The 22,750-nt window shown below is 40.9% G+C and overlaps 2 protein-coding genes across 5 annotated transcripts in view; both read left to right on the top strand.

Annotated features, from left to right (window-relative positions):
- The window catches only part of LOC306928664 (sodium-dependent phosphate transport protein 2A-like), a gene marked incomplete at both ends in the record, with an annotated part of 14,021 nt that extends 5,932 nt beyond the window's left edge, over window positions 1-8,089 (top strand). The window contains 8 exons of the mRNA XM_079508934.1: window positions 579-636; window positions 1,202-1,369; window positions 1,594-1,710; window positions 1,915-2,039; window positions 2,574-2,686; window positions 3,729-4,012; window positions 5,465-5,678; window positions 8,065-8,089. Coding sequence (XP_079365060.1) covers window positions 579-636; window positions 1,202-1,369; window positions 1,594-1,710; window positions 1,915-2,039; window positions 2,574-2,686; window positions 3,729-4,012; window positions 5,465-5,678; window positions 8,065-8,089 — 1,104 coding nt within the window. The remainder of the gene's footprint in view (window positions 1-578; window positions 637-1,201; window positions 1,370-1,593; window positions 1,711-1,914; window positions 2,040-2,573; window positions 2,687-3,728; window positions 4,013-5,464; window positions 5,679-8,064) is intronic.
- A 100-nt stretch (window positions 8,090-8,189) lies between these two features.
- On the top strand, window positions 8,190-18,666 carry LOC306927590 (uncharacterized protein). 4 transcript variants are annotated; one of them, XM_079507385.1, is made up of 9 exons: window positions 12,616-12,726; window positions 12,981-13,092; window positions 14,466-14,756; window positions 15,456-15,578; window positions 15,710-15,802; window positions 16,283-16,330; window positions 16,480-16,530; window positions 17,727-17,807; window positions 18,214-18,666. In XM_079507385.1, the coding sequence occupies exons 2-9, from the start codon at window positions 13,035-13,037 to the stop codon at window positions 18,279-18,281; spliced, it is 813 nt and encodes a 270-aa protein (XP_079363511.1). In that variant the 5' UTR covers window positions 12,616-12,726; window positions 12,981-13,034; the 3' UTR covers window positions 18,282-18,666. The 4 variants fall into 4 exon arrangements, with proteins under 4 accessions (XP_079363510.1, XP_079363513.1, XP_079363511.1 ...); XM_079507384.1 differs by lacking the exons at window positions 12,616-12,726; window positions 12,981-13,092; window positions 14,466-14,756 and adding exons at window positions 8,190-8,400; window positions 8,644-8,934; XM_079507386.1 differs by lacking the exon at window positions 12,616-12,726 and having other exon boundaries at window positions 12,778-13,092; window positions 15,459-15,578.
- The last annotated feature ends 4,084 nt before the right edge of the window (window positions 18,667-22,750 follow it).

Genomic DNA, 22,750 nt, shown 5'->3' with positions numbered 1-22,750 from the left:
TTAAATATCTGCATTACTTAATCTACAAGAAGTCTACACAATTAGAGAATGTAGAAGAATTGTTATTTTGATCAAGATATGCAAAGTTTTGGGTCTGAGAGGTTAAATGTCATCAAATGGTGGTCCGTGGCTCAAATGCCCAATAAATAATGCATGAGCCTTGATACAAAGGGTTGAAAACCACTGCTTTAGCCTAAATGTCTAACTGTACCTGGTCCTGTTTACATTTCTGACTAATAAAGTATTTAATAAATCAATCAATTGCAAAGAGCATAAAAAGTACTAATCAATTGACAATGTCTTAAATAAAAACAATACAAATTTTGAAAAGACCATCAGAGGACAGCCCTAATGTGTTTGTGTGAGTAAGCTTTTGTAAGGTATGTACCGACTAGCATTTTCACAAGCCAGTGTATGAGTCAAGACAGATGTAATGCTCGCTTAAAGGGGTTTCGCACTGAGTCACACAGTTCCTCTCTATTTCTTTGAAATCATAGTCGACCCTTATATGACCTGGTTTCTCACAATGTTTTTCTCTAAATATCTTTCTCTCTCCTTTTCTCTGTCTCGGCTGACAGAAGAATGAAACAGCCTGGAGTGCACACAACCACTCTCTGTCAGAACACACAAAGAGATGTAAGACTCTTTCTTTTTTAAAGTATGTCCTCTTGTCTTGAGACGCGTCTCTTCTGCTCAAATTCTGCTGTGCTCGTCAGGAATGACTCGAACATGAATGAAGGACCCAAAAGTAGAAACTCAAAACCCAAAATCAAACGTTGCAGGAGGCAAGAGCGGAATGAAAAAAGGGAGGCAGAGGCCGCATAAAGGGACACATTGGAGAGAGATAAGACAGTGACCTTGAAAACTTTGTTCTATTAGATATTATTTATATTATTCAAGTAGACCAATAATTTCACACCATTTGTTAATATTAAATCAAGCTATAGCTTTTGCAAGTATGCATTTCCTGCATATCCCTCTCTCTCCCTAGTGTGCATTTATTTTACATTCAGGCTTAGCCTCCGTTCATAGCCATTAGTCTATTATCTATTTCTCTTCTCTACCTATTTAGATATAGTTCATGTTGTTATTATATAGTCTCTGTAATAGTAGTCAGTTACCTTTCAAATCCATCCTATTAGACAATTGCTTGTATGTCTGTCTGTTCATCCGTCCGTCCGTCTGTCTATACGTGTCCCAGGCAGCCATCTATTTGTGGACAGCTCTCTATCAGATGTGGCCATAGGTCTGATCCTCCTGGGCGTCTCTCTGCTGGTGCTGTGCAGCTGTCTGGTAGTTCTGGTCAAAGTACTAGGATCGCTGCTGAAGGGCCAGCTGGCCTCTGCAGTCAACACAGTTATTAATACAGGTCTGTATAGGGGCGCACGCACGGCGCACGCATGCACGTGACGCACGCACACTGACTTCACAGCACTGACTGTGCTGTGAACTTGTATATCTGCTATTTCGAAATGCTGAGGTTAAACTCTTTGTTGCTATATTATAACCTCATTTACCGGAGGTCCTCAGACCCCACGCCGAATACTAGACACCATTTCTGTCTTCACACTTTCCCTCTCCTCCTCTGTCCAGATTTCCCCTATCCATTTGGCTGGCTGGCAGGTTATCTAGCTCTCTTAGTGGGAGCAGGCATGACCTTTGTGGTTCAAAGTAGTTCTGTCTTCACGTCTGCAATCACACCTCTCATAGGTACAACAGACACACGCACGCACGCACACACACTCACGCACACCCACACCCACGCGCATGCACACACACACACACACACACACACACACACACACACACACACACACACACACACACACACACACACACACACACACACACACTTGATGACTTGGCTGCATGGAAATGCTTGTTCATATAATGCATGAAGGACCCAATAATCAGGTATTGGTGTGATCAGCATCGAGAGAGCCTACCCTCTGACGCTGGGCTCCAACCTGGGAACCACCACCACTGCAATACTAGCAGCCCTGGCCAGTCCTGGAGAGAAACTGGCTGCATCGGTACAGGTACAGTACACACAGAGGCACGCACGCACCAGTGTTGATTTTGGCAGAGTTTTTTATTTTAGTTTTAGTCATTAGTCTCTTGAATAGTTTTAATTTAGTTTCAGTCACATTTTAGTCACCTGGAATGCTTTAAGGGCCTTTCAAACGTGAATCGATATAACGCACCTATAGTTCATAGAGACCTGCGTTTTTGCGTGGAGCTAGTAGATCTGCAATTTTCAGCATGCAACCAAGTGTAAAATGACTTATACTGGATCTCTTGTCCACTAGTCCCTTCATAACATTTTAGTCTAGTATTTATTTGTTGACAAAATCGACAGTATATATTTAGTCATAGTTTTAGTCATCATGCCTTATTGTTTTTATTTAGCTTTTATGTAGTTTTTGTCAGTGACAACAAGGTAGTCGACGAACATTTTTCGTCATAGTATTAGTCGACGAAAACAACACTGGCACGCACGCACACATTTCATTAACACATTCTCGGATTCAATGAAGAATAAGCTGTCCTCTCGATCCTCTCCTTCACTACAGGTGGCCCTGTGTCATTTCTTCTTCAATGTCCTCGGTATTATGTTATGGTATCCGCTACCAGCCTCCCGCCTCCCCATCCGTATGGCTCGTGCCCTTGGCAGATGTACTGGCAGGTACTGTAATAATACCAATGTAATGTTTTTTTTTAATGCTTATATATGACATGCTTTGCATTTAATGAAACTTCGATAGATTAAAGGAAATGAGGATTAGGACGGGAACCCCTTTTGGGGTTTTCATACCCTTCAGGACGGGACCCACTTTTGGGGTTCTTGTTGCTATGTTGCTATGTATATTGAGGGGCGGCGGTGGCTCAGGGGTAGAGGAGCTGGATGGCAACCCCAAGGCTGCCAGCTCGAACCCGGGCTCCCCCAGAGTTGGTGTCAAAGTGTCCTTGAGCAAGACACTGAACCCCTAATTGCTCCTGATGTGCTGGTTGATGCCTCGCAGGGTTTTCTGCCGCCATCTGTGTATGAATGTGTGTATGAATGTGTGTGTGAATGGGTGAATGTAATGCACAATCTATGTAAAGCGCCTTGGATAAAGGCGCTATATAAATGCACCATTTATTTACAAGTAAGACGCGCGAACGCGGGAAGCGAACGCAGCTCGTAAATTGCAATAACAATTAGAATAAATTATGTAGTTTTTTAAGTTCTCTTTTTTTTAAGATTTTTTTTAAGTTAAGTTTTTTTAAGTTAAGTTTTTTTTTAAAGTTAAGTTTTTAGTGTGTATATGTGTGCGTGCGTAGTTTTTTTTTGTACGTTTTCTTTTAAGTTAAGTTTTTTTTTTAAGTTAAGTTTTGTGTGTGTGTGTGTGTGTGTGTGTGTGTGTGTGTGTGTATGTGGGTGTGTGGGGGTGTGTGTGTGTGTGTGTGTTTTGTGTGTGATACAGCTGCGCCCTCTGGTGGCGGGCGGGTGGTGTTACAGCGTGACACACAGACACACAGACACACAGACATGTTCTGCTAGTTCTCATAGTTAGTGCTCACTGCGTTCGCAACCATTTATGTACAGTATATAGCAACATAACATTTTTGTACTTTTTGAATAAAGTTTTTCAGAAATCTTAGGTCAGGATTTAGAAGGCGTTTTTAGAATCGGCCTCAGTCCTAAATGGATTAAAAAAACAGGCACTACAAACCCCCCCACGCAGATACCGCTGGTTTGCTGTGCTCTACCTGCTGGTCTGCTTCCTGCTCCTCCCCTCCGTGGTGTTTGCTCTCTCCATGGCGGGTTGGAGGGTGTTGGCCGGGGTCGGGACGCCGCTGGGTTTGGCGGGTGTCTTTGTCGTGGCGGTGAACGTGCTGCAGGCGCGGAGGCCCGCCTGTCTGCCACCCAGGCTGCGGAGCTGGGACTTCCTTCCTGCCTGGATGACCTCCCTGCAGCCCCTGGACAACCTCGTCACCACGGTGACGCTGAAGTGCAGACGCGGGAATGGTGTGTAAAACCATGTTGCACTGGGATAAATACAGTGTCATATACTGTAGGACAGTGGTTCCTAAATCTCTTTTTACCAAAAGAGAAATTTGATGTTTCTCCTCCCCGGGACCCAAACTAGTGAAAATAGCACATCTACAAGCTCACAACAGCTTGTAGATGTGCTACTTTTACTCCGTTAATGGTTTGTTTGAAATTATTTTTATGGAATTCTTCTGAAAAACGTTTATTTTTAACGGGGGAGGGGGGGATTTCTTTGAAAATCTTTTGAAATAATACAAAACATTTTATTCGCGACCCACAAAAATTGGTCCACCGCTAAAAAAAAGAGACAGTGATATACAGCTAGCCTGATTGTCAGACTCTGAGAGCCAGTGCGCTCAGTCAAGTGGGCAGGGTCTATGGGCTGGAAACCAGGCTAATATGGAGATTAGCCGTGATTGCAGGTAACACTCCTCAGTTCATTATGCTGTTTTAATGCTGCTTGAACCTAGCTAACGGCTGATTCGGTCTGGCTTATTAGCCAGGCTAGCTTGAACCCTCCTAGTTTTGTGGCCCCAGTGTCTAACTTAAGGCATGAATTAGTTGTCACATCCGCATGCTGGCCACGAGAGTCCTGCAGACTCATTCTGTACATTCTTGTTATAGTCCAGATACCTCAGATTCTAATCAATTCCTCCAGCAAAGCTTTGAGATGTCATTTTTTACTGTTATTCTGTTAAAAACTACCTACGGTAACAAACCTGCCAACAATTTAAAGTACTTTTTGTCATAATATAATAGGGATTTCCTCCCAACCTCTCCTCAACAGGATTCTCAAACTTTCTGTTCGAGCTCAGTCATATGTGTCACAGTACGAGGCAGGAGGTTTTCGGACCCAAGTGCAGGACTGAGGCCTCTCAAAGTAGTGGAATAGTAGGACGTTTATTTCCAAAGTCCAGGAACACGAAGAGAACAAGAACTAGGAATACACTGGGAGTTCACTAGGAGCAAAAACACTAGTGACATAAAACAATGATCTGACAAAGAAAATGAAAAACCAGGGGAGTATAAATACACAAAGACACAGGTGAACTCAACAGATAATCAACACAATGATTGGCTAAAAGACTAACAAGACAAGGTGGAAACACTAGGGTAATCAGGGTACTGGTGAGACAACACACGTAACATGAGCAACACAGGAAACACTAACAGACTGCAAAATAAAAGCACACAAGTGTAAAGTAAAACCAAAACCAAGAACAAGGAACACTAGAAAAACACAACACATGTCACGGACCGTGACAATATTCAGTCAGTGTACTTGTCGTGCATAAGGTACCCCGCAAAATCGGGGATGTACGTATGCGGATGTCCCCACAGACATGTTGAGATGGTGATGAAAATGACATCATATCACGTGCATGGCAACTATAACTTGGCATTAATCCTGGTTTTGTGTTCCTATAGGTGGGGATGATGTAGGTAATGCTGGGCCGTTGACGCTCCTGGAAACCGTTGCCACAGCAGCTCCTATAGGACATGGTAAAAGTATGCAAATGGGAGGTGAAGGTGACAAGAGATGGATGACAGGAATCGTGGACAAAACCTCTGCTGTCTGCTACACTGAAAAACACGACACAAACAACACCGCTCCGCTTTCTGCCAACCATATAGAAGACATGTATGGTCTATATGCAGTAGATGTGAGCACTGGAGATCACACTCACCAGTGCATTAAGAGCACTCATTTATAGTATTACAAGCACTCAGACTTCTGGCTTAATTCCCATACTGTGTTTGTGTGCATGGACAATTCTTAACTTATGATGACGCTATCAGGAGTTATATTGTGTTATTTAAAATTGTATAGACAAAACATGTGTAAACAATGTGACATAAATCTCACCATTAACCCATTAAAACTGGAAAAGCATGTGTCATTCTAGATGTTTGCGTTGGCTATTCAAAAAATAGTTAATTAATATACAAGCTCACGGCACGTCACTTCGTACCACGAGCTTATACATAACATCTGCTATTTTTGTAAGAAGTGAGAACTAGATTAGAAGTCATTTGTAGAATTGGTCGTGGCAGCGGTGGCCGAACGGATAGCGGCGTGGTCTAGATACCGGAAGGTTCCCAGTTCGAATCAGCCGTCCGACACGTTAAATTTACCACCGCTGAAATGCCCTTGAACAAGGCATCAACCACTACGATGAAATGTGTTCTATGAGCAGGGCCTGGCTGGAAACAAGTTCTTGAGCTTAGCCCAGATACCCTGGGTAAATATAGATTTCATTTCATTTCATTTCATTTCATTTCATTTCTCATGTCTTAATGGGTTAACCATGGTTAATGTTCTCAAATCAACCATAATAATAATAATAATAATAATAATAATGGTGACAAAGTTCTGTTGTAACTGGTTTTCTGAAAGGAAGGGGGCACTTGTGGCCTTCGGGAAAGTTCCAGTTGAAAGTGACATCCAGGCATTGTATTTACAAAGTGACACGTTATGTTATGAACTTATGATAGTGTAGACTGTAGAAGTTCACAACAATATATGTTGGTGCCTCCAAATCCAATATAAGGTCATGGCTGTGAACACCAATGTCAGTGATATGCCTGCTTAACTGTTTTATTTCTTCCGAAACATGTCTGCACTCACTTGCATTGCACATATGAACATGTTGCATGTTTGCCATCGACAAAAATTAACTATTGCTATATTTAAACATATAGCCAGGCTTTAGCCTAGTAGGGTATATGTGCAGTGATATGACTATGATATAAACCACAACGTCTTCCATCGCTTGTTTCAGCAGCCACAGAGACAATAGCATTACTGCAGAAGAGAGAGAGAGAGAGAGAGAGAGAGAGAGAGAGAGAGAGAGAGAGAGAGAGAGAGAGAGAGAGAGAGAGAGAGTGGTTAGAGGTGTGAACCATTGGTGCATGTTGTCTCGTAATTAAAAGAGGGGTTGTAGTTCAACAGAGTGATGCTTCTTTCAGAAGAAGGAATAGAGACCAGTTCTTCCTGTAAATACATGATATAGGAGATGTGCTATATATTTACCGATACACTGAACTGATGTACTAGAAAGTTGCAAACGTACAGAAATTAATGTACGGATCGAGCCCCGGAGTGGCCATTGAGAGAGAGAGAGAAAAAAAAAACTTGTGGCCTCGAATTAGTATTTTGTGGCCTCGAAATGTAGAAATGAGCCAACAGCAATCCTGGTGCATGTTATTTCACTCTGCTCTATTTTCAGTTCTGCATTTGAGATATACTGTATGCCTTACTGGTGATGCTGTTATGGTCATTTGAATTTTACAGTAATGTTGCATTAGATTAGCTGTCCCGATTGTATTGAAAAACAAACAAACAAAATAATAGAACCACCACTCAAAAGCTAACCATCCTGCCTGATCTCACCACCTCCTACCTACATCCTGCTGATTCCTGCATGACAGGTCACATGCAGGTCTCAGATACATACAGGAACATAACAGCATGATTTCTGCACCAGAAACTCTGCTTTGACTGCAGTAAAACCTCAACAACACTGACTGGACTGACTACCATGCACCTGCTCTAATCATTCTGCTTTAAACTGAATAAATGAACTCCATCATCATCATCATCATCATCATCACAGCTCTGACAGCAAATGCACAAGGTATGTTTCTGCTTATTGTCACCATTTTATCCATACTGTCTTTAATTACCAGAAAATATACAGTTGTTTACTTAAATGTTTTTTTACAAATACATACACATATATTTTTCAATCAAACATATTTGTCCTTTTTCATAATTACCATTATTGAAAACTATGTTTAGCAAACTATACTATACTATACATACTGTAGTAAAGTAGCCTACTGTAAGTTATGAACAAACTACTTTTATAGCTACATTCTCTACATTCTTTTTGTTTTTCCTTTTCTTTTCTTTTACATTTAGAACACAAACTGGGTGTTTTAATTACTGACAGTACACAAAGGATTGATTTTTTTCCCTACAGCTGAAATAAATACTTCTGTAATTGATTTCTTTCCCCTTACAGGTTCTACATTGTGTACTTTGGCTGAAGGTAATACAACTCAGTGTTATGGAGCACTGGGGTCACCTCTACTGATTCATTTGACCTCTACTAATGAGGAAGACTTTAGGTTAACAAGAGGCCGACAGGGCAGTGATATCACTTTAATGAACCAAGTCAGTAAATCTTCTGAGAGAGGAAAACTTCATGAAGAATGTGAAAATCGGTGTAAATACTTACCCAATGGAACATTAAGACTGGACTTCTCAATGAAGAAAGATTCTGGCAATTACCAATTGGACACATATAATTCAAGGGGTCATTTCTTACGGACAGCCTTGATGCAACTACAAATACAAGGTAGGCCCAAAAGGCACATTCTCACTAATTATCAAGAAGTTGAAGAAGTATTTGTGTGTGTTTATATAAAACATTCAAACTAATTTTAATTTGAACAATAAATTAATTTAAATGTTTAAACTTGTTGTAATAGTTTTTGGTTCCACAATAGAGATATAGTACATAATACAGTGTGTGTGTGTGTGTGTGCGTGCGTGCGTGCGTGCAATCCCGTGCATGCGTGCGTGCATGTGTGCTTTCCAGCTCCCGTGTCCGAGCCAGATGTATCTCAGGTTTGTGTATCAGCAGAAGAGAAGAAGGTCAGCTGTTCTTCTACGGGAGATGACCTTGAGTTCATCTGGCAGCTGATCATGACCACCGGCCAATCGCCGTTCACCTGGAGACTGGATAACCAATCACTGAGCAGAGCCACACCTGAGTACACCAACCTGAGCAGCCTCAGCTTACCTGGTCAATTAGTGGGAAACTTGACTTGTGTTGTTCAGAACAAAGTCAGCATCAGTCAAACAGTCATCCAGCTAACAGTCTGTGGAGGTGAGAGAATGATCATTCTTGACTTTCTGTTGATGTCAGTAGATAAGTGAATAGTAACCATGTTGTGCCCTTTCTAAAATGCACTCCTCTTAATTGCTCTTACATGTATGTTCATTTGGATGTGGATGTAAAATGATCAAATGCCATGGTGATTACTGAATGTTTTGTATAATATACAAAACGTTCAGTCAACACCATGTCTATTTATTTTGTATTGTTTTATTGTTTGTACTTCCAGTAGTGGGTGGCAGCCATGTTGGCTCTACATTGATGCTCCATGACATTTTTCAGAATGTAATGGAAACATCTCAGAGATTTAGAGACAGCTGGGCAATCCTAAATGTTGTTTTTTTCTTTTCGATTACATTTTATTGCTCAATTTCATTATACTTTTAAATGCCTTTTTCCATAATGTTAATAACGTTGGATTGTATATGAAATGTGCTTAAACCATGTTCCAGGTCAATTAAGTTCTGTGACTCCAGACTCCTCCTTCAAGCCGGATGGTGTGACTGTGATTATAGCTGTTATTGCTGCTGCCACGGCTCTCAACCTCTCTCTGTGTGTTTGCACCTTCATTCTGCGTAAGACAAGCAGCTCCCACACTGTTAACACAGGTAAAACATAGAGCAAACAGTAAGAGAAGCAGCTCCCACACTGTTGACACAGGTAAAACATAGAGCAAACAGTAAGAGAAGCAGCTCCCACACTGTTAACACAGGTAAAACATAGAGCAAACAGTAAGAGAAGCAGCTCCCACACTGTTGACACAGGTAAAACATAGAGCAAACAGTAAGAGAAGCAGCTCCCACACTGTTGACACAGGTAAAACATAGAGAAAACAGTAAGAGAAGCAGCTCCCACACTGTTAACACAGGTAAAACATAGAGCAAACAGTAAGAGAAGCAGCTCCCACACTGTTAACACAGGTAAAACATAGAGCAAACAGTAAGAGAAGCAGCTCCCACACTGTTAACACAGGTAAAACATAGAGCAAACAGTAAGAGAAGCAGCTCCCACACTGTTAACACAGGTAAAACATAGAGAAAACAAACTCTGCCAAAGCCTAAAAATCTCCCCGGTTTTCACATTCAATAGCCCTTTCCACACCTAAGCGCAAAACGGTCGACAGCCACGCACTTCTTAAGCTCTGCGCAGCTTAAATTCCGAGTGTTTAGACAGCTGGTGGATGGAAAAGAAGCTCCACCTCCCCGCGGAGGAGAGCGTTTCCGGGAATCTGGCCGCCGCGCAAAAAGTCCGCGGAGGTGGAGCTTCTTTTCCATCCACCAGCTGTCTAAAAACTCAGAATTTAAGCTGCACGCAGCCGAGAACGTGCACGGCTCTTTCCATAGTGTGGCAGCACCTATAGTGTCTCTTGATGGTGATAGAGGAGAGGTCATGGGATTTCAAACAAAATGTCATGTCATGTGTGAAAATGCTCTGGGAGAGTGAACTCCATTAAGGTTTCAATCCTGTGCTAGCAGGGGTAAAAATGTGGCATACACACAACAAGAGGCATACAAAGTTTTCTCAGAATTTCCCATAAATTAATCGATGGAATTGTGGAATCATAACCATGTAAATAAAATATAACATAAAAAAACAATATTGAATAAAATGATAATGCATACCAAACCTACTATGCAATACACGTTATGAAAACATATTCTGGATTTACAGTATATCTCTCACAGACCATTGTCTCTTTATTCTAGGTAATTCTGAAGGTGACAGTAGGCCTATTGTCTACGCAGACGTCACAGTGAATACAGGGCACAGCGCTACACGTCCACCTCCAACAAATGACCAAGCGCTGTATGGGACTACATGGGTCTCCTCCAGTTTCTGACAGAGACATTGATTTTGTTTGGTATTCAGGATCTGTCTAATTGAGCTATGTTAAAAGATATTGACATCTTAATGTTGTGATGTCATGCATTTTACAAACCGTGTGTAACAAGCATTTTATTCTTAGAAATTGTTCTCTTTGTATGGTCACCATTGTATAGGGACGAGGATTGTTTTGTTTTCTCCAGTGATCTATTAGTACACAGAATGTGTGTGTCCTTGCCTTAGCCTTTTGGCCTGAATAAAACTTTGGGGTTCAATTAAGCACAAGCATTTTTCCCTTCTACATATTATACAGTGTTATGCAATATGTACTCAAATACAAATACTACTCAAAATTAAAGCATGGCATGCTGGTAGTTGAAGTAGTAATATGTGGAAAACAATCCACAGGAACACATTCTACAAGTATAATCACATTGTTTCCGGTCATAGGAGCCAATGTCAAAATGTATTATGTTAAAGAAAGCTCTTTCCTAATAGTGCTAAGTTTGAGTTACTCTAGCTCCTTTAAGTAACCAGCAAAATCACAAGTTCAGGGGTTTCCTTTTCCCTGCATCAGCCTCTCAATTACACTAGATGGCGACAGACAATTATTGAGTATATAACTAGCTGCAGTTAATTTCACTGATCATTATAATAATAAATAATAATGGATATTGTTTATAATGCACTTTACATTCATGAAAATCTCAGTGCTACAATAAGCAATTGCATAAAATAAAAGAATAATCATTGCACCACTAAAAACTTCTAAGAAATGGAAACAAAACATTTAAATCATGAGGGCATCGAGCCTCGAGGCCGGTAACACCAGTGTAGCTAAAAAAATGCTTTTGCATGAGAATTAATGGTATCAAGTTATCAGGGTTCACATGTAGTAGAGGAGCATACGGAGAGAGAATGATTGATTGATTGATTGATTGATTGATTGATTGATTTCGTGCTAATTTGTCTAAAAGCGCCACATTTTGCACAGATGTAGCCCAGCTAGGGCCTGCTCTAATGATTTAACTAGGGTGCCCGAGCCGGCGACCTTCGGGATCGCCACAGCGACAAAAATCATATGGCCACGTACCATTGGCAACCAAAATGTTCAAAATTTCATTATGCTTTAGTAGCATGTGATGTGTCAAACTAGGGTTTTCATGATTCTGAATCCATTCCAAGCATTAGTTTTGCATGAAAAACACTCCTTGGGCTAAAAACGGCCATAGCCGATGAGATCAGTACATTTGGGCACAATTTTAGGCAAGTGGCTATGGCCGAATATATAGGAGTGTATTTCGCTTGGATTGGGTTCAGAATCATGAAAACCCCTAGTTTGACACGTCACATGCTTGTTACTTAAAGCATAATGAAATTTTGAACATTTTGCCTTATTGTTAAGTGGCCATATGGATTTGGCCACTGTGGTGACCCCGAAGGTCGCCCTAGCTAAACGATTAGAGCATTCCCTGGGCTACATCTGTGCAAAAACTGGTGCTTTTAGACGAATTAGCACTAAATATGCCTATGTTCCTAAACTAATGAGATCAGTTAAAAGGATATATTTTGAGTAAAATTGACAGGAATATAGAACTTGTGCTTCTTTGATCTACGAGTCCTGTGGTGCAGTCGGCCCAGCGCACCCACCTCCTGTCCATGCAGGACACAAACCTGAGTAATGGACTGCTTGTGATTGGGATTGTTTTTCGTGCAAAACGAATGCTTCAGAATCATGAAAACCCCCTAGTTTGACACTAGTTTGAAACAGTCTATAGACAACACCTCTCGGGTAAGTATTAAGTAGCCTACGTACCCACTGTAGCCGCAAAAGTGTGAATGTCATGATGACGGTAGGGGAGTATGTGTGAATGACACTTCCCCTGCTTGACCCCTGCCTATCAGGCAGAGAGACACATTGTACATCACAGCTCTGAGCAGAAGACAATGACACAGCAGGTACTGTACATATCACTGATCACTAAAGACACAAAGACTTTGAGGGTTAAACTACCAAGCGAGACAGGTGTAGAGAGGAGATACATGCCAGAAAAGACAGGGGTCAGATTTGAACCAGGGTCCTCAGCTCCAATGGAGCTTTAACAGCAGGCTGAGACAACCGAAGCCACACATGGTTGTTAACATAGAGAGATTAAGTAGAGGTGTCCTTTCAACTGCATGATTTCTGTACAACTCTGCTTTGACTTTGACAGTGACATCTCTCACCAACCCAGGACTGCCTATATTCTCTCTGTTTAAAAGAAGAAATGAATTCCATATACATCCTCATCATCACAGCTCTGGCACTGACAGCAAATGCACATGGTAAGTTTCAATTATCGTAGAAAAAAGCGGGGGAAAGCAGGGACTCGCAATTCACTTTAAGATACTCCAATGTTTTATTCAGCGACACAGCAGGTAAAAAATATACAACGTTTTGACCGTGAGGTCTTTGTAAGTATTATTATATTATTATAACTGAGATGATGACAGGAAAATACGTCTTTTATACAAAGTGTGGATAAATGATGTCAAAATCTCAAAACTATGGCACCCATGGGACTCAATGAAGAGTTTGATATTAGGCCATTTCTTTAAATGAAGCCACTGCAGGGATGTTTAGAGTTCATAATATATCTTTATTACAAAAAAAGAAAAAATATAGATTTTTTAGATTGATTGGTTGTGGACACCACATTACTGTCCCATTATGGGGACAACTTATGGCCTCCAAGGCTAATGGGTTTGACATACAGTTTTTAAACTTTTATATTTCTATTTTTCTATTTTCATACAAATGCTAAAATCATGTTTTTTAGATAAAAGATTATGTATAATTCTTGGCATCGCCCCTGTGAACATTTCATGTGATGAAATGTTTATGAAACAAGTGGTTTCCGACTCCCAACAATATTAGTTTTTTAGCCTCAAGCCAAACAGTATTCTGAGACAATTTCTTGTTACTGTCCATTATAATACAAATGGAAACATTAAAACAAGCATTTATGCATCACGTGGTGAGACTCCTTTGCAAACATGACACATACAACAATGTGTATTAGTTAACTAGAAAGGTCCGCTCCTTGCATGGAGTACAGATCTCCACCAGACTCGGTTGCCGATACCCTGCAGGGTAGGTCGTGGGTAGGTCGTGGGCGCAGGGGGTGAAATTACAGGTAACCAACATGTTTCTGCAACAAACAGTGGCATGTGCAGTATTTGTGGCACCCTATAGGCTGGGGGCATGTGTTAGTCCAACGTCCCGTTAGTCTGACTGCCATACGTGGCCACTGGCCGGTTAAGACTAGAGTACTAGAGTTAGTAATGTTATGTCAGATTATTGGGACGTCAGACTAACGGTACGCACCCATCCAGGCTGCTTTGCAACAACTAATACAAAACATTTTTGGCTCAACAAAGTGAAATCTCAGTAAATTAATCAACAAATTGTCAGCTGTGTGTGCACATGCGCAGGTGCATGTGTGTGCATGGTGTGTGATTGCAAAGGTGAAGACAGAACTACTTTGAACCACAAAGGTCATGCCGTGTGTGTGTGTGTGTGTGTGTGTGTGTGTGTGTGTGTGTGTGTGTGTGTGTGTGTGTGTGTGTGTGTGTGTGTGTGTGTGTGTGTGTGTGTGTGTGTGTGTGTGTGTGTGTGTGTGTGTGTGTGTGTGTGTGTGTGTGTGTGTATGTTCCAGCTCCAATGTCCAAGCCAGATGTATCTCAGGTGTGTGTATCAGCAGAAGAGAAGAAGGTCAGCTGTTCTTTAAAGGGAGATGACCTTGAGTTCAACTGGCAGCTGACCATGACCACGTCCACGGGCCAAACGCTGTACACTGGCACTGGCAGTGCCACATCCAAGCATGTCAGCATCAGCATCAGCATCAGCTTACATGGTCAATTAGTGGGAAACTTGACTTGTGTTGTTCAGAACAGTGAGAACACAGACAGTGAGAGTCGACAAACCATCCAGCTAACAGCCTGTGGAGGTGAGAGACGTGATAGCTTCAAGTGAGGTAGCAAAATGTTCAAGAGGTGGAAAGAGGTGAACTGGGTGACGCAAAGGTTCTGCCTCTTCCTCATGTTCTTGAACATTTTCCAACTTCAGCTAACATGCTCTAATTTCAACTAAAACAGTAGAAAAATAAGATGGGGGGAAAAACAACAACACTGTTTTCATACACATTCATTACCTATCTCTCTCCATCGTTCTGTCTGACAGTTGAGTTGAATGTGTGCAGCATATAGGCTACTGTACATATTTGGGGGTTTTGGTATCAGTCTAGACTAACTGGAGGGACAGCGGGGAGCCGGGGACAGTGGGTAAGAATAGCCTATGAATTCACAGAATGTGAAAAACATTCCCCCATAAATAATATGTGGAAAATATTCAGGAAATTATTCAGACAAGCAGTCTTGAAAATGACCAAAACATAAAAAAAGTGTAATTGCTGATTCAAAACATATTGGACATGTTGCTTGACATAAACTTTACCATTTTGTACAGCATGAGCTATCATAAAATATAATCAACATTTCTAATGTCTCCCAATTAAACCACTATTTTGTATAAATTATAATCCATAAATGATCAAAACAAAAACATAAAAGATAGAAGGTTTGTACCAATGATTGTACAGCAGTGAATTTCAGTCCTTAATCCTTATATAATGGCATCTCTTTGCTAGCAGTGTCTTGGCCAGTGGGAGCCGAACAGTGTTTTCTACTAGTCGGACTGATTTCGGGACCACTTGTTTTGATTCTACTGATGACCCTGCTGCTCCTGCTGTGTCGATACAGATCATCCAAAGGTGAGTATATTACCACATTAGATCACATCTACTTTCACAGAGGAACTCTCCTTAAAAGATGTTGAATACAATGGCAAAGCAATTTGAAGGACAATTTATGTGGCCTTAATCTGGCCTATTTCTTTTTACAGGTCGACAGGGAACCAATCAAGGCTCAGATGCAGACCAGAGGACCAATACAAATGGGTTTCAAACTGGCCGCAGCATGACCAGGCTGCAACATGGTCAGTTTTTGAACCAATCACGTTGGATCTATAATATTCTTCATCTTCTTTTGGCTCTATGCACCCAGTCCCAGAATATCTCTTAATTCCTACTTCCGGGCCCTTTCACTGGTTCCTTCACAGGTGTTACTGATTATAAACAGACCAAACAGAGTCAGGGTGCATGCTGCTATTTTGCATGAAACACTCTTCTAAACCAGTGTCTCTGATTTAAACAAATCATATTCCAATCTGGATGTGGCACAGATCTGATTCAGGCTGGATTTGGCTGCCAGTGTAGGGGCCTGTCCTTGCTTGAGTGCAGGGTTCCAAATGGCCCTGTACAGGTGTATAACTCTGATAGTGTACAAATGGAACCACATTGACCTTTATGGGTCCATTTGGTTCCATTTCTACACTCCATTGTACACTCCATCACACCACTTGTTTTAGTAATAATGAACCAAATTAAATACATTTAAATTGTTTGTTTACCTGCAGGCAACACAGACGTCCAGAAGCCCTCTGATGATGAGGACTATGTAAACGGTACAGTATATTGTCGCTCATGTCTTACTGTTTGAGTACAAGTTGATTAATAAATCGTTAACAGAATTCTTCATTTTTTGAGGCAAAGACTTTGCCCCCTATACTCATTAGCATAATAACAAATAATGTTTTCATTGTTTGTTTACCAGTCAGCGCAGACATCCATGCAGTACAGGATCAATCTGAAGACTATGAAAATGGTACAGTATATTGTTTAAATACTCTCATGTCATAATGTTTGTGCAAGTTACAATGTTGATGATTAGAATACGTTTCCAGAATTATTCCAGTGAGCTTAGACATCTGTATGTGATCTGCTAAACTAAACTTTAACTCACTGAATGAAATATACCGATATTAATCCAAAAAATTCAATTAAATTCATCAAATTTAAAGTATTCTACAAAGCTCAGTAGCCTTTCAGAATCCGCTTCATTGTCACATCACAGTTTTATAGGAAAAAAGTGGGTGACATTAGATTTTGCACAGCTCCCATCGGGTTCGGTCTTGTAAGGAGATCAAGCAGAAAAAATAAAGTTTGAGCGCTTTTGCCTCAAAAGGTAAAGGGTTTTCTTCTGTATGGTTCTTAGATATTTACAAGCTTTTGCCACAAACGGTATACAACCAAAAGGTATCTTAGCTTATTTACAAGTTTGCTACAAACTGTACAACCAAAGGGTCTCTTGGCTTTTCAACAAGCAACATAATTATTTACACATAGTACCTGAGATGTGAACGTATTTTTTTACTAAAATGCTATGTGTATCGATCTGCAGTTTTCCACAGTAATGAGACGTATTCCTGAAGTAGATACAATACCAGGCTACATATCTGAATGCCTGAACGCGTATTCTGGGCTCAGGCCAGTGGACCCAAAGGTCAGGGAGACCCTGACCCCTAGTCAGTGGCAGACTGGAAACAGAATCAGCTTGGGAAATTACAGTGGCCCTCATATGTTTTATTGCTATGCGGGCTATATAATTATTAAGTAATGAAGGCACATCAATCATCTGATCAGTCAGTATATCAAGTAGGCTAAATACAAACTGAAGGGCCCCAGCATTATAGTCTTTCAAACTACAGTATTGCACTGAACAGACTTATGACACTTTACTTTTTTTCATCATATGGGAGGAAACTGATGTCAAAAAGATAAAAAGAGGGAAGTATGACTATACGGTATGTTCACACTTTTTAAAGAAAAGATAACACCTTTTCTGCTGAAAATTCAAGAAAAAAGAAGAAGAAGAAGAAGGGGGTTAGGGGCAGTCATGCGATCAACTGATAAAGACTTCAGTGTAACCATACAGAATATTGAAAAACAACGTTGTAGGTGTAAATGTGAAATTCAACTGTACGGCATATTTCTTGCCTAAAATGTATTCATCTTTTATAGTCAAGCCGCCAGCCACGACCACCAAAGTCTTGGTTTCTCCTCCCCTGCACGTCAGCTCTGCTGCCGAATGTGCCGATATATGTGAGTAATGATATATGTGCTTTGGATTGAATGTAAAGCATGTATTTAGTAATTTTATGTGTATTCCCATTCCAACGTATTCAATTCTACATGTTGTTGTGTTTTCTATGAATGTGAATAGACAGGCAGTTGTGTGTTGTTTGGAGTGTATTGAATGCATGTGTGTTTATTGCTGTGTCACTGGCATGCATTTGTGTGTTAGGAGGGGAGGGTGTGTGTGTTAGGAGGGGAGGGTGTGTGTGTTAGGAGGGGAGGGTGTGTGTGTTAGGAGGGGAGGGTGTGTGTGTGTGTGTGTGTGTGGGTGGGGTTCAGGGACTTACTATGCGGCCTAGCGGCCCTGCATATTATTTTGCCTGTTCGACAGTGTATCCTGTATCAAATGTATACTGTAACTTTGATTCCTTAGATAGCAGTGTACTACCGAAATCTCTGAGATCTCCACCTTCCGGGACACGGACATCCAGCGTACTGTAGTTGCTAGAACAGCGGTGAGAACGCCTGTTGGAAACCAAACCTGTCATTGCCCCAGTATGAAGGACCAGGACCACCCTAAATACTTTGGAATAGTCCTGCGATGCAGTTGTTTTTAACTCTTCTAGATGTCTACTCTCCACACGTTTTAACAATGAAACCTGCCAGATTAAGAATGGACTTGATCTTCAACATTATGTTATATATTTGTATAATACGTTGGGTAACATTAATTTGCACTCGCTCTCCCTTCACATTAGGGATGGCCATTTTGAAAATATTGGGGGTTATATTATCGTTACCCGATTAAAATGTAGTATTTAGAACATATAATATTCACCCGTTGTATTTACATTTTATAATTAAAATGTTCTACTATTTTAATTATTATTTGTGTCAATCTATTCTTGAGTTATCTGACTGAACTGAGTTATCTGACTGAACTGAGTTATCTGACTGAACTGAGTTACCTGACTGAATTGAGTTATCTGACTGAACTGAGTTATCTGACTGAACTGCATTGAGTTATCTGACTGAACTGAGTTATCTGACTGAACTGCATTGAGTTTTTTTTTGTTTAAAAAAAAAAGGAAAACAATAAACAAAAAAACATACAGACACTACAGACACTACAGACCAGTACAAGACAAACGAGACAAGACAAATAAGACATGTACAGTACAAGGGCTACAGTCTAGATACAGACAAGGGAGCCAAAAGCAAACCGTTGGTCACAACATCATATCCATTAAATAATTAATTGAACTGCGTCAACCAGTTGTCCGCAGTGTCCGCTCTGGCGCCATTCATCTTGGCAGTAGAACGCTCCAGTAAACAAAAGCAATTAAGCCAATTTCTCTTCAAGTTAACAGTCAACCAGTTTTTGATAATTTAATGCGATGTTTGGGTTCTAACCAATGAGAAAGAGGGCTGGGCAGCTGGGAATTCCTTACCAACAATGGTTGCTACAATCTCCTTAATCCAATTCCAAAAACTTTTGATAGAGGGGCAATGCCAAAACATATGTAAATAGTCTCCTTTAACAGAAGAACAGAGGTACATAAGTCTGAATTAACTAATTTACATTTAAATCTACACTCAGGCGTAAAGTAAAATGTATGTATAAACTTAGTAAATGCCATAGCTCAGAGAGCAGTTCAGGAAGGATTCCATCCAGACCAGGAGGATTTATTTTGTAGTCTTTGTCACTTTTGGTTCTATTTAGCAGCATTTTATTTAGTGTGAGATGTGGCACACTAGCCAACACATTTCAACATAGTTGAAACACAGTTCATGATACTGACCACTTCTGTTACTCATACTTCCCTTTCTTGTTTTAATCTTTTTGTCATCGGTTTCCTCCCATAGAGTGGAAAAAACAACAACAAGTAGGCCCACTGTCGATAGATAGTTTCATATCCTGTGTGCAGTACAAATATGTGGTTTGCAAAACAGACTGTGCTCAGTGTGCTCTTTAGTTTGTAGTTATTTGAGAGACGGATCAGCTGAATTAACTAAGTGCTTTCACTACTTTCTCATTTTTATATATATGACATATGAGGGCCGCTGTAATTTAAATTCCCAGCCTGATCTTTTGTTTCCAGTCCATCCCTGAGTGGGTCTCAGTCTGCCCAATGTTTTAGAGGGCACCCTGACCTTTGAGCCCCTATAGAGCACCGAAGTCTGACGTCAATATCGGTAGGGCGCAAATGCACAGGTTCATGTACTTTTTATTTGCATTGTAATCCCCATAGGGGGATCTTAGATCGCCTCATATAATAACTGTGTTTGAAAAATAAACATGTCATCCAGGCCGTTTCACTCATATGGATATGAAGAATCAACTGACTGAGAGAAAACGCTAAGGTTACTGCTACTGAATTAGTTACATTTTCGCTAGAAACAGACTATCATACTGTATATGATTACTTCCGTGAACCAGGCAGAACCAGGGGATGAGCGAGTGACGTCAGGACGCTCTATAGGGCCTGGCATATACTGGCCCAGCTCTGCAGGGTTCCTTACACATTTAATGATAGAGAAAGAGGCGTGATCAAGTACAGAATCATAGAACAAAGCGGGATCTCGCAACTCACTTTTGAATGCTCCGAAGATATATTTGCGACAAAACGTTGTGACCCTTTTTCAAAGTATATTTATACCGTACTTGAAAAAGGTGTGTGTGTGTGTGTGTGTGTGTGTGTGTGTGTGTGTGTGTGTGTGTGTGTGTGTGTGTGTGTGCCATAGGAGAAAGTAGGCGGCAAGAAGTAGGCAATGCCCACCCTGCTACATAAACAAAGAAGTATAACAACCAATTGAACCAAAACATGCACTGATGTGTCATTAGGCATACTACAATTCAAAATGCAGTATTTAGAGTACAGTAATTTCTTCAAGATTGCTTTCCTAATAATTTATGATGAGGGAGAATTGGACCATCAATCCAGACTCAGTGTGCGTGCATGCGTGTGCATGTGTGTGCGTGTGTGTGCCAACACATTGTTGGAGGGCCTGCACGGCACCATCTATATTTACATTTACTCTGTGTCTGTGACCTGGGCATCGTGCAGGATGTGGTGGTGACCTTAACTTTTGAGTGGTGTGCTTAGTGCCCAAGTAGGCGTAGCTCAGTATACATACTATATTTTAGCTGTCCCTATTCATTACATTGAAAAGGGTATCTTTGAAAGACAAAGAAGAGGTCCCGCACACTGTCAGACACAACAAATGTTGCTCTTTGTTTGGTCGAGGTTTCGGTCACTTAGACCTTCATCAGGACAGCCAAATTCTATGGTTATGGCTGGCTCTGAGGCCATAACAAAAAAGGGGAAACCACACCGGAGGACAATTCAAAATAAATCAATATTTACATTACATACAAAAAAGTAGAATTTAAGCAATTAAATCAAAGTTTCCAAATCATACTGGCAGGGAAACATGCTTAGTGACCAAAACATATAAGCAAAGCAAACAAAAAGACAAGGGGCCTCTCCTGCGGCCTCTCCTGCGGCCTCTCCTGCGGCCTCTCCTGCAGCCTCTCCTGCAGCCTGTGGAGAAATGCAGAACTTTTGAAGCATTATTGCAGGTGTCTTAAATAGTGTTTGTGAACTAAGACACTGGCCAGGTGTCTCCCATTCCACTAATCACCTTTGGCTCCACCCTCCAATCCAGCGCTGCGCCACCCACACACACACAAAGAACCACCGAACCCCAGAGTAGACTAAAGGCCCAGGGGGCCGTCACAGTGTTATACTATAGATGGGATGAAAATGAAGCATTTTGTCTTTCTCTGAAAAGAGCATAGCATAGATAGCACTAGGGTTTTCCCGATCACGTTTTTTGGCTCCCGATCCGATTCCGATCATTTCATTTTGAGCATCTGCCGATACCGATGTTTCTCGATCTGATTTTATAGAACACGTTTATACCATATCACAATAGTACAATATCCCAAATCACAGACAATATCCAGTCTAATATCATGATCTGGATATAATATTGATACTAGGGATGTCCCGGTCACATTTTTTGGCACCCGATCCGATTCCGATCATTTGAAAATGACGTGATCGGCCCCAATTTCCGATGATCCGATCCGACCGGTTCAACCCTAGATAGCACCCATGTATGCATAGTGTTGGCTTGAAACTACACTTTTTTTTTTTTTACTCTATGGGAGGAGACTGATGAGAAAAGAAATACAGAAGTATGACTAAGTTACAGAAGCGGTCAATTTGATCATTATCATCACCACGGCCAATGGGACACTGAGCCCGCTCGCCTCTCCCCCACCGCACCATGACATGACTGCAAACGTGACTACAGAAGGCCCCACTAAAGTACAATATGCAAAAGAATGGAATGCAAGCTGATATATAATGACTTGAGTAATTTCTTGTTATTTTATATTTTTATTATACAATCGTTGTGATATGGTTCCAGTCCTGTGTTTTGAGTTTTGGTAGTTGGGCTAGGTAGGGGCTACCCTTTTTGTTTACATTTGGATTACAGGTTATTGCAAGCACATAGAATGCTTGGTTTATCAGCTCTAGCCTTTAGTTTATAGCCCATCAGAATGGCTGCACAACATTTATTCACGGACAGCTGCAATGTCGACTTGTATTTCAATACAACCAGCACATGATAGATAGATAGATAGATAGATAGATAGATTCTTTATTATTGTGTCATGCACCCAAGGCGCCCAGCCCACATGGACTTATAGGACACACCACAAATCATTGCGTCAGTATTGCATTGTGTACAGGAAACAGTTTTCTTTTTCTTTTCTTTTTTCTTTTTTTTTACACAAACAAAACATTCTGCACAATAACAGTTTGAGTAAAACAGGGTTTTAATGGTCTCTGACACTCTGTATCATCCTCTGAGTCCACTAGATGGCGACAGAGCATTGAACATAATCAACAGCATTATATGGGGTGCAGTTAATTCCAATGTTAGGCCTTCAGGCC

Source organism: Electrona antarctica, assembly GCF_951216825.1.
Source record: "Electrona antarctica genome assembly, chromosome: 8".
Lineage (NCBI taxonomy): Eukaryota > Metazoa > Chordata > Actinopteri > Myctophiformes > Myctophidae > Electrona > Electrona antarctica.
This window is presented reverse-complemented; position numbering and strand designations above follow the sequence as displayed.

Coding starts and splice junctions, on each gene's coding strand:
- LOC306927590 (XM_079507384.1), top strand. CDS start 8,208: ATGAACCAAGTCAGTAAATCTTCTGAGAGAGGAAAACTTCATGAAGAA. Junction 8,401..8,643: donor GATGCAACTACAAATACAAG/GTAGGCCCAAAA, acceptor TGTGCTTTCCAG/CTCCCGTGTCCGAGCCAGAT. Junction 16,531..17,726: donor ATCTGAAGACTATGAAAATG/GTACAGTATATT, acceptor CATCTTTTATAG/TCAAGCCGCCAGCCACGACC.